The sequence below is a fragment of the Poecile atricapillus genome, chromosome Z (genome assembly GCF_030490865.1).
Source record: "Poecile atricapillus isolate bPoeAtr1 chromosome Z, bPoeAtr1.hap1, whole genome shotgun sequence".
Classification (NCBI taxonomy): Eukaryota; Metazoa; Chordata; class Aves; order Passeriformes; family Paridae; genus Poecile; species Poecile atricapillus.
The window spans coordinates 67,555,177-67,571,375 of NC_081289.1; the positions used below are offsets into that span (position 1 = coordinate 67,555,177).

At 38.5% G+C, this 16,199-nt stretch overlaps 1 protein-coding gene across 1 annotated transcript in view; it reads right to left on the bottom strand.

The window, feature by feature from the left end:
• EDIL3 (EGF like repeats and discoidin domains 3) overlaps positions 1-16,199 on the bottom strand; it is a 230,294-nt gene that overhangs the window by 99,398 nt on the left and 114,697 nt on the right. The window contains exon 4 of the mRNA XM_058864096.1: positions 14,868-14,996. Coding sequence (XP_058720079.1) covers positions 14,868-14,996 — 129 coding nt within the window. The remainder of the gene's footprint in view (positions 1-14,867; positions 14,997-16,199) is intronic.

The following is a 16,199-nucleotide window of genomic DNA, read 5'->3' on the forward strand; positions in this document are numbered from 1 at the left end:
GTCATAATAAAAATATTAACTCTTATAAAGAGCATATACTCTTTATAAATATTTTTTACTCTGTATAAATACTCAAAGAGCCATTTGAGTCCTTCAGCAAGGTACTTGGAATAAACCTGACCTTTTCTGAAGAATGAACCAATAAGCTCAATTTAAAGGTTTTTTTTGGGCTTATTTTTGCCAAGATATCTTGTGCTTTGCCTGAGAGCTCACACCAGTGTCTTGTTCCTGTCCCCTGCCTGTTTGTTCTTTTCACAGCCCAAATTCCTGGTTCCTGCCACCTGAACCCTTGTTTCTGGTCCAGCACTGCCTTTTTGCCATGCAGGCTTCCTGAAGCTCCCTCCTCCCGACCACAACATTCTCTCTCTATCCTTTGGTTTTGTCCTCGTTTTGGCTGCTGGATCACACTCAGGCTGCTCATCTCAACTCTAAGTCACGTTTTAAAACCAGTCTTCTGTATTTTGTGTACCAGTCTTCTGTGTTTTGTCTTCAATCTTTGTGATAAAGTGGTTGGCCCATCACAGATTTATGTTCAAGAGTCTTCACTGGAAGACAACATGGTCTTTATTAGGAGAATTGATCAAACATAATCCAGTGTTTTGCAAATATTTTTCTTCCTTGTAATAAAGTCAGTTTAGGATACAATTTAGTATAATTTAGGAACAAAAAACATTTAGCTATATCTGATTCATAATTGGCTGCTGTGAAGACCCACAGCCAAAAACTGGATAAAGATCAACTCCCAGTCTGAGTAATTTCACACTCCCTCCTGTGCCCCAGATTTTAATATTTTTAAAGAAAACCTGAAATACTTCCCTACCCAATTCTACTTCAAAATAAAACTTTTATATAGCTGACAATGTGTTCAAATGTCTTTGCTTTTGGAAACTGATATGGCATAATGTGGACAAAAAGGTAATACAGAATAATTATCTTTAAGCTAGAGTTTAAGCCAAGCTATTCTTGTAGTTGCCTGATGGTTCTTTATAGATTTTTAAAATGCATTCTAGATATCTTTTCTTTATTGTATATTGATCCTGAATGATTTAATTGCTCAAATCAATATTAAATCAGTAGGATCACATGAAAAGTATGATCTTGCTTGCAGCATTTTGAAGTATCTTGTTATTGTTTAAGCTTGAGCCTTCAGATAGTCAAACTTTTCACTATGAATTTTCTAATATCACAAAACTCAGCTTGCATACTCATTTTTTTTATTTGCACCAAGCTGCTCAAGTACCAAATATTTTTATGGAATACTAAATGGCAAAGCTCCATTGAAAAGAATGAAATTATACTGGTTCTATTTGCTAAATAATCTGACTCATGAGAAACTAAAACTTAATAAAATTACCTTAACAGTGAGCTAGTCAGGGACAGGACAAAATTTGAAGGATTACAGAAATTCATGCATAGAAAGAAACACCTTCTTCAAGAGTAGGCCAGTTTTGTTAGAATATTTACCAAAAAAATCCCCAAATTAAAGAATTCTTCCTCATATTCATAAGGTTTTACAAAAACAAGCTTAAACTGTAAAGATCTCCTAAATTAGGTTAACTTGTTGTTTTGGATTTTTCCCTAGAAAGCTAATACATAAATAAGTAAATAAATGTGTTTAAACAGAATGAAAATGCATCAGAAAAAGCACAGGTGGGTAACCTTCAATTTTTGGCTAAAAGATACAGAATACAGAAACAATTTTCATGATAATAATTTATTTCAATAATCTTAATTAGAGGTTTAGGAAAGTCTCTAACACGTTTCCAAATGAATGTTTGTTTGTAATTTATGTAAACAGATAAACTGCAACTTCAGCTAAAACTGATCCTTGATTTAATTAAGATTATGCAAAAACAAGCACTAGCACGTGTTTGGCTCAACACTGGTGTGAAACATTATAAAAAGAAAAGTGGCATATTTCTGTGAAATACAGGAATTTAGTATATATTACTAAATCTGAATTGGATGTCTTAACATTCAGCACAAGACAGGGCATGTGTTAGGATTCAGAGGCTTCACTGCTTCTTCAAAGCCAGTTTCCTGACCACAGAAAACTCTAAAAAGACCATGCCAAAAGAACCTGCAGGAAACTTCAAGTGTTATGTGTCATTCACTGTTCAGATATCTTCAGAAAGAGAAGAAAACAGCTTAACACTTGAGACAAAAAAAGTGCAAACCTCTTTCTCCTCCACCCTTAGAGGTTAAACATTGTATTACCCCTGCTCTCCTAATTCTGTATGGGGTTTTCCTCCTCCTGAGAGTGTTTGGAACAAGATACTGTGGTAAATGTCCTCCAGGATTATCCACCACAGGTCTGTTAGGATTCTTGCTGAAACATTCAGCACAAATATTTTACGTTCTATTCTCTTCCATCTCTGGGGCCCGGCACAGGGAGCAGCTGGAGCTGCTGCAGCCAGCCCAGAGGAGGCTCCAGGATGAGCAGAGGGACGGAGCAGCTCTGCTGCCAGGAAAGGCTGCCACAGCTGCCATTGCTCAGCCCGGACAGGAGAAGCTTTGGCCTCAGCTCCCTGTGGCCTCGCAGGGCCCGAAGGAGCTGCAGGAAACGTGGAGAGAGACAATTGCCAAGGGCTGCAGGAATTGCCAGGAGCCAGGGAATGGCTGCCAGTGGCAGAGGGCAGGGCTGGATGGGATCTTGGGCAGGAATTGTTCCCTGGCAGGGTGGGCAGGCCCTGGCACAGGGTGCCCAGAGCAGCTGGGGCTGCCCCTGGATCCCTGGCAGTGCCCAAGGCCAGGCTGGACATTGGGGCTGGCAGCTCCTGGGACACTGGGAGCTGGCCCTGACATGGCTGGGGTGGGAATGGGTGGACTTTGGGGTCCCTCCCAACCCAAACCATCCTGTGGCTCTTTTTGAAGGCAGCAAGTCAGGCAAGAGAGTTACTAAAGTTGTGTTCTAAACTCAGAAGAGACCTTCTAAACAAGCAAGCCACGGAAATAAAAACAATATCTGGGCAAAATTCAGAGTTTTTTGCTTGGTGATGCATGAATGTTTGAGACACCCTTGCAGCATTAATATTCTTTACCAAATAAAGACAAATCAAAAACAATTTTGGGCAAAATTCAATTGCTCCTGTCTAGAATTCCTTCAGAAACTGCTTCTCAAGCATTCTTACATTCTTTTTTCAGAGCAATTTTAGCTCTTCTTAGGCTTCTTTAAAAATTCTGATTTACTCATTTTAAATATACTTCTGTAACTAGACTCCTTAAAAATAATAAAAAAATAAAATCTTTAATGCTCCTGGTACCAATCCAGTGGTGTTTTCCATCCTATTGGTTCTGAAATATATTTAGGTCAACTTGTTTCAAGAAAATTGGAATATATAGTATGATCCTCTTCACTTTGATTCGTAAAAAATACAGGCTCTGAGAAAATGAAAAGACTATTTTTAAGTTTTATTTTAATTAATACCTTTTTAAATTTTGTATGGTAAGTAAAATCTTCAATTTAGACTAACCAGCATTTTTCATGATGACTAATTTCTTTCTCCACCAGTTACTCTGTCAGCTTTTCTACCTATAATTTACATTTCTGTTCCATATTATAGTTATTGTTATAGCACCAGTGAAATGAGTAGTGGCATGTATTTAGAAATCCAGTTTAAAATCTATTTATTATCTACCACATTCTGCAACTTCTCTTTGCATTCTATAGTGGCACTTCCCCTACGCTACCCTCACTTAAAGGAAAATTTGAAATGAAATTTAAAGTTTTGAAGTGACTTCATTTCCATACAATAGTAACTATAATCACAGGTTTCAGCATGCTAAGGTTAAATGAAAAACTACCAGAGAAATAATAACTAAAAAAATAATCAAGGAAAAGACACAACTGAGTGTATTCCAGAATATATTTTCACTTTAAATTGTCTACTTCAAAGGATTTAAAATAAGATAAGGCTCTACAAGAATCCTTGCCACAATAGTTATACATCTTGTGCTGTTAGCAAGATTTTTTTTTTTTTTTGTATTTTTAGATACTTTTTCATCCTTTTTTCATTTTTGAGAACTCTCATAAAATAGACCATGCAGTGAAATTATACTCTGCATAGGTACCTACTCTCTATTATGCAAAATACTTATCTTTTCCTTATAGCCACTGAAAAGTTATTACAATGTTCTCTGTGGAGTCATACTTCCAACACTGGACTAGTCAGTATTTCCTGATCTTCTATTTACCTGTTTAAATGGCTATTTAATGGCTTTTCATCTGAGGTAATTTTAATCTAATGGAATTTTGCAATAGCCTAGCCAGGACGTTCCTTATTAGTTTTAAAGGAGTTGGTACTTTAAAAGCTTTAATATGTATTGAAGCAGATTTTTCATTTTTAATTACTTTTAATGAATACTGGCATGAAAGCCTTCATCCCATTAAGTAACTTACCATTTAATTTTACACTGTAGAAGTACATCTTCAGGGCAACTATTCCTGGCGTTTCCAATGAACCTTATTAAAATAATTGGCTATTTATATATAACAAGCATTTGACAAATCATTTAAACTGTAGTTGAGGAAAAGAAAAAAAAAAATCTTATTAAAAAGTGAATCAACTGGTGAATCATTTTTCATTACATGCAATGCTCCAAAAAATCTCAACTTCAGGAGTAGGTTAAATTATGCAGCATTGGAGCAACTGGATGATTTGCTAAGAGAGTGTAGGTGGGCACGTGGCAGTAAGTCCAATTATTTTCACAATGAGCTTGAACCCAAATCAGTAAATTAGTATTACTTCCCTTCAGACATCCCAAAATAATTGTATCACTTCAAAATGCAGTTGTTTATGCATTTCAGAATAGAGTGAGGGTAGGGTTGCACTGTTCTTACATAAGCATGGCTATGGCACAGGTTTTTAAAAATGTCATTAGACAAACAAGTCTTGGAAGATAAAAAGATGGATGTTCTGAAATTAAAAAGCCAGATGGTTATGTTTTTTACACATGTCTTTATTTGATATACACAGGGTGAAGTGTACACACTTATGGCCAATATGTATAAATCTTATTTTAAAAAATCTTAAAAAAATTTGTCTGAGGCACTTGCATAAGTGCACAAATATGTGCTGCACAGAGGTAATTTCTACTCTTTGCTGACAGTTTTCAAATTCAGACTCTTAGTTTCTCATAAATATGTGTATGTTTTGCTGTTACTAGATCTTAAATTTAATCTACAGCTGCAAGGAAAGAAACACTCATCACCAATTTTACCTTTTGGACTGCAGTGATTTCCTTGTCTCCTCTGCAAAGGTGACAAGGAAGACCCCAACAAAAGATGCAGCAGTTCCATCAGATCAGCAATGACTGTCTGGTTCAGAAAGAAAAATATTGTCTTTCAGTCTGTACATAGAATCTGTGCCATAACCTGATGGTGTGGGTGCTACAATTCCTGTAAAAATCTCTATTTTTGCTGAGAAATGGGAGGAGGTTCTCTCCCTGTTATGAGCATTGACATCATGAAGTCAGAAATAAGCATTTTAAACTCCTAATTTTACATTTGAGCAAAGGCTCTCCTCACCTTGCACTCTTTTCCTTATTTTGGTGTATGTCTTCTGGAGAATTATCCTAAAGCTTCCTTAAATATTTAGTGACAAGGAAAATGGAGAGGATGAGAAGGGAGCAGATTAATTTCTCCCTAAGAGTGACAATTTCTGGTATGGAAAAGAATGTTGCTTTTAAGCAAACTGAAAACTACATGAGAGTAATGACTGAATGCATAAACAGCTCTGCTAGGTATGTGAAGGGATCACACAGAATACATTTTTCAGAGCCAGATGCCACCTTATTGACTTGTGGGGAGGGTAAAAGGAGATCTGACAAGATTACAAAGCTTACCTATTATTTGGAGGTAAATGACAGTCTAAATACTCTCTTATAGTACAGTGTCTACACATCTGAACCAGGGAACAGCAATTCACTGTTAATGTTTTGTTGTAACAGGGGCAATTTCTGAATGTAATTCCTGAACTGAATTTACTGGAAATGTAGAGCTGGTGGTTTCACTTCTTAAGGAATCCTAGAATCCCAGAATGGTTTGGGTTGGAAGGGATCTTAAAGATATCTAATTCCAACCCCTGCCATGGGCAGGGACACCTTCTACTATTCCAGGCTGCTCCAAGCCCTGTCCAGCCTGGCCTGGGACACTTCCAGGGATCCAGGGGTAATCACAAGTAATGCCATTAATGTCCCTCTCTATGGTCCCATCTCCTCACTTCTCTAGGACCTAGCACTGGCCACATTCTGTGATCTCACTGGAAGTCCCTTAGTGCAGTTAGTTTCCAGACAATCCTGGTGATCTGATTCAAACAGAATCCTGATGGGGATAAATTTCCAGTGAAGGGCATCATTATTTTTGGCAGAATCAGACAATCACACCAGAGGACTGAACAAATCTCGAGCCAAAGCACGACTGTCAGAAAGCCAGGGGTGTCTCATGACATCAGACACTTAGCACATGATAAGAAAAGGAAGAAAAACGAGATCTATTAATAGTTTTCAATGTACTGTGAGAAAAAACCAAAAGTTATGCCTACATTTGTAAGAAGCATGGCCTTACAGAATTGTATGTGCAGAGTGAAACCCGTAGAGCTGAGCACACAAGGTCTGCACATCCCTACACAGGTCCCAGGCATGTTTTTTCTGTACAAATTCTAGAATGTCTGGGTGGCCTGAATTTCCATTTACTCCCCAGAAGGTTTTAAGTCGATTCCCAGTATGTCAAATCCCAGGAATTTCAGCCTGCTGGGCTATTTTCTTTTAGATTATTTTAATCTCACATGGATCCAGTTTTTGTGCTCTCAGCCTGCTGTCACACAAAACAAAGTGCAGTAAGTAGATATGATCAAGAGATTTTCTTTAAAGATGCACTCCTGACTCAAACTAAAACTCTCAGCCAGATGATCTACAGAAATAATTGTACGTTATTTAAGAATAAATGCAGAATAAATGCAAACTACGTGAATATCCTGGGTATTCATATGAAAATGTGACAGCACCGTGGGTTTTGCTTGAGTTATTTTATGAATACAAAGGGATTAATTTGTGATGCAGACTGGTTTCTGCCACTAGACCATTTTATCTTTATACTGAGCTTCAAGCACAAGGACTGATTTTTCAAGTTTTGCTTACACAGGCAATGAGTCTGATGCAATATCCTTCTCTCCCCCTGTACACTTGCTTGATCTCAAAAGTGTATCCACATGAAAAAATACTGTTTATAATTTCAAAAGAGTAGCTAGACTACTGAATGTACTCCTGGATCTTCCTTCTTTGACTTCTTCAAACTTCTCACTGGAACTATAGTATAAAAACAAGCCCTGATAACTGAATTAGTTTTCATTCTCTTAATTTTTCCAAAAAAGTCGCCATGCAAATGGTTCGATTTCCAAACAATAGAGCTACTCATAAAATTTTCAGCTAGTTCAACAAGCAGTACCAATGTTTAATATAGTAATAGGGAACTGCACAGCCCTGTGCCAGCACGAGTTCCTAACACAAATACAATATTTTAATTCTGCATCCCTGACACACCTACACATTCAGATGGCTGAGCACAGTAGCTCTTACAGGAGCATAACAATAAAACCAAGAAAAATATCTGAATAATGAAAGTTTTTGTTTGTTTGTTTGTTTGTTTTTCTGGTTTTTTTTTTGTTTTTTCCCTAACAGCTCCTTCCTACATGGATGGATCAGACCTCATGCCTGTGTGACAAAATTTTAAGTGATAAGTGCTGTCTTGCTAAACAATCAGATTTCAAGATTTCCTTTATTTCTTTATCTTCCTCACAGGAATGTGTTGTTGTATCTGTTAGAAAACTGCTGGTGCAACAAAGACTGAAAGCAGTTCTTCTTTTAAATCTTCAGGTGGCTGTGTTGACCCTAAATCATCACAGTGGCTGAAATTGACTTTTGGGTTGTGGTGTCTACCTAAATGGGCACAAAAAATGGAACCAAAAAAAAAGCAAAATAGATGCTTTGTCCAGCCAAAGTTTTCATGTGTTCTTCCCCTAACCATACCTCTCTACTGTGGCTCATCAGCTCTTCCCTGGGACTCAGTCCACCCTAAGATAGTTTATTACAATATTTCTGTTATAAAAAAATGAATGCTTGATGTAGACCTACGATGGGATAACTATTCCCAAATTTAAAATGGATTCCTTTCATTCAGTACTTCTAATTTTTAATTCAAATATAAAGAGAAAATTGTATGTATAAAACATCTCCATATGCTATCTCTTTTAATGCAGAACATGAACAAATTTAATCTCCTTTGCAATCAAACAGCAATTCCTGCATTTTTGGAATATTAATTTATTTCCACCATAAAAAACCAAAACAAAGTAGTCCTTAAGAAAGACACTAATTAGGGAAGGACAGATTTACCCACCTACAAAAAAAGTTTGTAATGGCTATTGACAACCTAAGTGATTTTTGCACCATAGAAACACAGATCTTCTTAAAAGCACCATTCATTATGTAATTCAGTCTGTGCCTAGGCTGGAAGGAACCCAACCCCTCTGTTTAATATTGCCATAAAACCACAAAGCAATCAGGAAGATCTATTTCCTCCCACTGTGACACCTTATGAAACAAACTTAGCCATCACCAAGGGCTGCTTAAGAAAAGCCTCAGCTCCATACCCAGTACTGGTTAAAACAGGGATTAAAAAAAAAAAAGAATATATATATCAGAAGGAAATTTAACAACAAAATGCTGCATAAACAATATAGAAAATGTTGTAAGGATCTTCTGGCAAATAAATCTTACAGCGTTCTCTTCAGTATAGGTCATTGTTGCTGTAAAATACACCACTGAACAAAGAAGGTTTTGAGAAGGCCATTGAGAAACGATTTAAAAGTGCAAGAAAAACCAACACACTGCACAGAAAAGGCAACGATTTTAACTGGATGCACAGGAAGAGTGAGAGGGCGCATAACAAATGTCTGCAAAATAACAGGTGGTGTACACAAGGCATAAAAAATCTGCTTTTCTTCCAGTCTTATAATAGACAAAGGATGAAACATTTAAAGATGCTGAAAGACAGCAGGCTTGAAATTGAAAAGGGATTTTTCTTTTCAATATACAGCAAAATTAGACTTTTGAAACTCAATATACTATGTATGAGGAAATTGTTAAGATCAGTAATTCAACAAGGAAAAAAAAGCTATTTGAAGTGTGTGTGGATAAAAAGAATGAACAATGCTATACAAGCAAATTCTAAGAAGAGTGAAACAAAATTGGTGGGGATATTATACTTCCTACCTGGGACTTTAAGGCAATCTCTGGCTCTTACTGAATCAAATAAAATCTTCAAGTAGATTTTATTTGATTCAGTAAGGGCAAGCCTCAGTTCAGTCACCCATTCCTTTAACCACAAAATATATTTGGACTTCAAGGAAAACAAACACCTCCTTCCAATTGCCCCAAAATTGGTGTCACTGTTGTCCAATCTCACCACACATTTGTTGTAAGAGGATCCATCAGCAAAACATCCTCCATTTTCAGCTGACAAACCTGTAATTTTTCACCTCATCAGAGAATTTATTTTTTCCAGGCAGTTCCCACACAAGTTTTCCTGAACTTCTGTGAATGGGAGAAAACCACCAGGGGCTCCCAAATTTTTTTGTTCTGCCATTTCCTTCAGCCCAATGTCACAGCTTCAATTTTGGGAACATTTTACTGACTTTTCTTCCAATACCTTTCAGTGGCTGTTTATTTTTATATTCTTTACTGGTGATCTCTCTTAGATGTCTTTAAAATTGCCCACTTCCTTTCACATTTTAATAGAGTTAAAGTCTAGAAGTTTCACAAACTAATAATGATACATCCTTCCTCCTTCCTTTCTTGTCCAAGCTTTTGGTCAAACACAGGAATAGTTTTCAAATTTCAGCTCTATAATGCTTAGAGGCACAAGGACATAGTCATGCAACTGGGTACTATACTACAGAGTTTATTGCTATATCATTAAGTGTCTTGTTGACAGTATAATTTATTAAAACTATTCACAGAGCTAATTTTGATGAAAGATTAACCTGCCCCCTCCAGAATAAAAAGGAACATCTGGTTTACATTTAGAACACCCCAAACAGACATTTTTCTCCAAATAATATGGAGGAATCATAGTTTGTGTGTGCCAGGAGGAGCATGGGATGAAAATCTGGGGTGGTGCAACTGCATGCAGACTGGTACATTAAATTTGCCCACTTGGCTTGGAGCAACTTGCATCTCTGCAAGAAAACAATGGGTTTCAGTCTTCAAAACAGGGCAGCTGCATGAAAACCATCTGTGGTTTTTGGAGTGCCCTGCCACCCAGCTGCAGCCAGGAGTGGTTTAACAAGAACACCCATTCATTGTCAACACACAAACCCATGCCACATTCTGCTCTCTCCTCACAGAGAGCAGCTGGAAAAGTCACTGTGATACCTGGGATGGGATAACGCCGCGTGTAGGGACAGACTGGGGAACGAGAGGCTGGAAAGCAGAGCCAGGGAAAGGGAGCGGGGCTCCCGGTCAGTGGCCGTGCCCTGGGGCCGGGAGGGACATCCCTGTCCTGGGGCACCGGGCCCAGCAGGGAGGGATTGTCCCGCTCTGCTCTGGGCTGGGGCGGCCTCACCTGGAATGGTGCGTGCAGTTCTGGGCCTGACAGAATAAAAATGACATGAAACTGTCAGAGATGTGCACAGGAGGGCCATGGAGATGGAGAAGGGCCTGGAGGGGCCGCGTGAGGAGCAGCTGAGGGCAGACTCAGCACAGCTACCGCTTCCTCATGGGAGGAAGAGGAAGGGCAGCTCTGATCTCTGCTCCTGTGACAGGGAAAGAATCCCAGGAAATGGCTGGAGCTGTGTCAGGGATTTGGGATTGATTTTGGGAAAGGTTCTTCCCCCAGAGGGTGCTGGCACTGCCCAGGCTCCCCAGGGAACGGGCACAGCCCTGAGGCTGCCGGAGCTCCAGGAGCGTTTGGACACCGCTCCAGGGATGCCCAGGGTGGGGTTTTGGGGTGCAGGAACGAGGTTTGGACTTAATGATTATTGTGGGTCCCTTCCAGCTGAGGAGATTCCTTGATTTTATACCGGAATTTGCTGGTAGAGATTATGCATCAGGTCAGGTGGCCAGAAACGTGTGGCCACTGGCCTTTCCAGCTGTGGCACCACAGGGAAATCCACTGTCCCATGGATAGCTGGGATGATGTCCCACAGTAAAATGGAAATCTACTCTGCCACAGGGTCCCACTGTGCCGTTTCCCAACACATTTTTGTAGCAGATGTGAACATCACAGGCCATCCATGATGTGGAGGAAGAAAGCAGAGAGCTCAGTAAAACTCTAGGAAGAGTTTGATTGCACTATTATATGTGTCTGATTAATAACACTTACTCTTGGTGTGCAAAGATTTTAGTTATGTCTGGCAGAGTTAAGGAAAATAAAATCACTTGCAGAAAATAAAGAAAATAAACCCACATGCAAATCAAAGCCTTAAATCTGAGCCCTGTATTGCTTCAAACGTGAATTTTCCTGGTTGGATCTCTGTCCTTTCAGCTACCAGAGTGGCATCCAGTAACACATACTGTGTCTAAGGTCTCAAATTCCTAACTTTCTGGTAGGCAGTCTCCATGTGATAATCACAATAATGCTTACTGTACATATCTTTCTAAGTTCTGGAGTGTTTTCTGTGTTGTAAGGGTTTTTTTTTTTTCTCTTTTTTCTCTTGTGTTTGTTTGTTTGTATGTGGTTTTTTTTTTGTGGTTTCATATTTTTTTTTGGTTGGTTTGGGGTTTTTTGTGATTTTTTTTTGTTTGTTTTGCTTTTGTTTTGGGGGGTTAGTTTTGTTTTGTTTTTTTGCTAGTTTGGTTTTTGTTTTGGTTATTTTTGTTTGTGGTTTGTTTTATTTTGGTTTCATTTTTGCTTTTTGGGTGAAAAAGCTGCCCATTTCAATTTTGGGGGTATTTCATAGATTTTGACTTGTTCTAGGCTATCTTAACACAGAATCACGGACTGAGGTCTCTGGAGCCTTCTCTTCTCCAGGTGAACATTCCCAGCTCTCCCAGCCTGCCTCCAGGAGAGACTTGGAGATTAATCTTCATTCCAATCAGAAGTAAATGGAATAAAATCCTCTTAAACAATGCAGGAATATTTAAAGAATAGATTTGATGTGGGTATTGGCACAAAATCCTGTCTAGGCCTCTACCTGAGGCAGACTTTCCTGGTTTTGGTTGATTTATGAGCTTTGAAATGGGAAACTCTTTCTTTTTTTTTTTTTTTTTTTTTTTTGCCACTGGGTAATCACAATCTTTCCAGGCAACTACCGCCAATTAATATCAGTTTTGCAATAAATCAAGAATATACAGTCAGTAAAATTGCTAATGATCTCTAGTTTACATATTATTTACATGGGTAAAAGGTCAAAAAGTCTTAGAAAAAACTGACAGGGTGTTTGTTGAGGTGAATGATAAAATACTAGCTTTGAGAATGAATCTTGACTGCAGAATCAATCACCTGGCTTAATTGATTTGGAAACAAAATATTAGACATGAAAGGAATCCAAGATAAAAAGCTTTGTACAAGAGAACCAGAATGTGGTTTTTGGAATTCTTGACAGTGTAGAAGGGATGTGCCTTGTAATAAGGTCATTTTAATTTATATCTTTATGATAAATTCAACAGACTTCTTACTTGATTTACAGTGAGTTCAGAATTGAATTGCTAAATTTCGTGAAGCAGAGGAATTTGTATCAAAGGAACACTGTGAATTCAGCTAAGGTGATGTTGTATATAAATGTTAAATTAAGTACACCTCTGAAAACCCCACAGTTCTCCCTGACTGCAGAGAGTTCTGTGGCTGCCTCTCACAGCTCCCATCCTCAGAGACCCTCTGAACACCTGGATAGGGTTTCTGATTTATCATCCCATCTTAAATCAGATTATCTGAAAAGGACTAAATTTCATTCTCCCCCAAAAAATAATTCTTCACACAAACTTGTCTTTCCTCAAATCACTTCAGCTGCCTTCTGGGGTTGTGGTGAGCCTGGATCAGAGAGCTCTATTTTGTCCTGAAGTTGACACAAACACCCTGTGCTGGTTATCAGGATCATTAGCTAACACTATATACCTCAATATTTTTAAAAGTGTTCTGTGGACCCAGCAAACAACTCTGATGAATCACTCCGCGATGCACCAGCTGTAAGTTCTTTGCTCATTAATTAGCTGACAAAAGATGGCATTCCACATACAGCTCGTGCTCAGCAACACGTTTTGCTCGATGAGAACTTGTGGTATTATTTACTTCTTTAACAAAGGTCAGCTCCTTGATATTTGGTGGAAGCAGAATTGTGTGCCAGGTGACAGATCCTGTGATAGAGCATCCCTGAGCACATGAGTCCATGTGTTTTCACACGAGCTCATCCATGTGCCTGGACATCCACCACTCATTCCCATGCTCCCAGTGGAGGAGGAGGGTGTATATTTTCACTAGATTAAGTCAGTGGCATTGCCCACGTTACCCATGCAATTAACTGTGGGGGTGGACAAAGTTAATGACATTCCAGTCTTTGGAGGCACGTTTCTCTGAGTATTTAAGTGACACAAAAAACATGAAGATGTTAGCTGAGCTGGAATGTATTGGTCCTTGGCAGTTCAAATTGTAGAGGAGTGTCTAAATGGAGCAATTAATTCAGGTAGGCTAGATTCAGTGCTTATTCACTCTGATCTGAATGACTGAGCTGATTTTTACATGTGAGTGGAACTGCATTCTTGACTGTTCCTTGAGTTTGTTACCTTCTGAATAACAGCTGGCTTCCAAATGCATCAACAGCATAAGATTTTAAGAGCCATGCTACTCTTGGTTTAAGAACCATTCATGCACAGAACAGAAACCCCAAAATTTGTCTTGTGAGCTTCTCCTCAGGCAAGCACTTGTTTTAAATGAGCTTTGAATTTGAAGAAAAACCCCAGTTTCTATTTCAGTAACAGACAATGAAGACTACATTTATAGGTTAGCACACAACCTGCTCAGTCACTAGCAGATGACTATCTCTCAATATTGGTTTTGATTGCTGGTGGTGTGGAGTGAGAAGCAGAAAAGCTCCTGACTCTGTGTTAACACTACCCAGCAATAATTAAAACATCTTTGAATTATCAATGATGGTTCCAGCACAAATTCCCACACCAGCTCCTGTGAAGACATTTAACTCTGCTCCAGCCAAATCCAGCACACCCAAAATTTCTTTCCCCATGACGGTCATGTTCTCTACCTACACACTCTGAGAATACTGACCTGCTGTTCCAAATCTGACCTGAAAACAGGAAATACTCTCCAAATAAATGATAAGAATTAGAAAGAGACCCAGAAACTGTATTTTAGACAGGTTTAAATTTACATCTGATGTAAGTCTGGAGGTTCTGCCCTTGAACTTAAATGCTGTGATTAAAAACATTTCTCCATTATTTATAAAGACATAGGTAAAGAAAGATGAAGAAGACATATTTATTTATTTAAAAAAATCTGTTATTTTTTCCTTTTTCTTTTCTTTCTTAGCATTAATCAAACCAAACACTGCTGAGATAAGAAGATAGCCCTTCGACTTCAAACACGCATAGGCATTAAATCCCTGCAAAATATGTTTATCTTGTCCTTGCTATGGTCTAAAACATGTGTAGCAAATCATGTACTGTTTTGTCCAGTGGATTGGTAGTCAGGTCATTTTCTGAAGGCAGCAGCAGCATTCTGTGGCATTAGCTTGCTCATAATATAAAGGCCAAAGTCTGATATACTCCAGAAAACCAGATCCGATATTAATCCTTAACAGTGCAGGTAATAAAAAGGCTCCTATCTATAAATACAATAAAATTTACCATGTGGAACTTACTGTGCTGGCAGTGAATCCCATTAAATCCCTGTGGACATTTACAAACATAGCCTATGAACGTGTCGCCTCGGTACGCTTCACTAATTTCACACATCCCACCATTATGGCATGGATTAGGAAGGCAGGGTCCTGAGAGAAAAAAAAAAAAGAGAGAGAGAAGTATGTACACATCCACAAAAACAACCATAATACTTTCAGCCATTTATAAGCATTTATTAAAGAAATAAAATGCCTTACTCGGGCCTTTATATTCCAGTAACTCAGTAAAATACACCCTTCACTTACTTCAGATAACTTGCCAGCAAGGATTTTTATGAACAAGAAAAAAAATATGAAGCGTGTCACTACTCATTAATCACGGCATTAGTTTTTAATGTGAGAGAAGACAAGAGACAGTGAGGCTAAATCTTGCTCTTCTGTTAAAGATAACAGACGTTCTAACTTTTGCACCACTAAGGAAATAGGTATTAATCAAACATGCCTATCATGCACAGAGTGACATGTACAATGTCCCTGAATGATCACTATATGTCAAGTTAGCAGTCTGAGGAGATCTTTGCTGTGGCTCCAGGTGACTTTCTGAAATCTGAGTATCTGGGCCAGCAGTTAGCAGCTACCAAAACTATTCTTTTCCGCTCAGTGCCTTTGCAGCACAGCCACCTCAAGATGATTTGAAAAAGCTCTTCTGACTAAATTTTCCTTTCAACCAACATGCCACATGCTAGGATGCATAAAATTTCAGCATGGGGATCTGTTAGGATTGCAATTACTAAAACTTTAAATACCTTTGAAAAATGGAATAGTTTGACTGGAGGTCTCGAGTTTACTCATTTAACAGCACTGTAAAAGAGCTACTTACATTTTATTATCTTACTAATACCCACAACATGACTCCTACCAGAAGAAACCATTATTTTGATGATTTTTTTTTTTCCAGTCTCATTTTAAAGAAGTGGTAAACATTGTTTAGAAAGCCCCCTGTGCAAGTTTGTCCGTGATTTGTACATTCAATATAATGTATGTTATTTGCAACCTGTGCCGTGTACCCTGAAAGGCGATAACTGCTGCTTGTTGAAATGCAATGTCATAAACATTCACTCACTTTAAATTGCATTTGGGAAAAAAAAAAAAACAACAAAACAACAAAACAAACAAAGGAGGAAAGAAATCATAAATTCAAAGTAAAATTTACTGCACTCAGGGTTGGGAATTTCAGAATCCCAGAGGTTCGAAAAGACCACCGAAGCTATTGAGTACAAGCTGTGACCGATGCCCACCTTGTCCCCAGCCTGGAGCACCCAGTGCCACCTCCAGCCCTTCCTTGGGCACCTC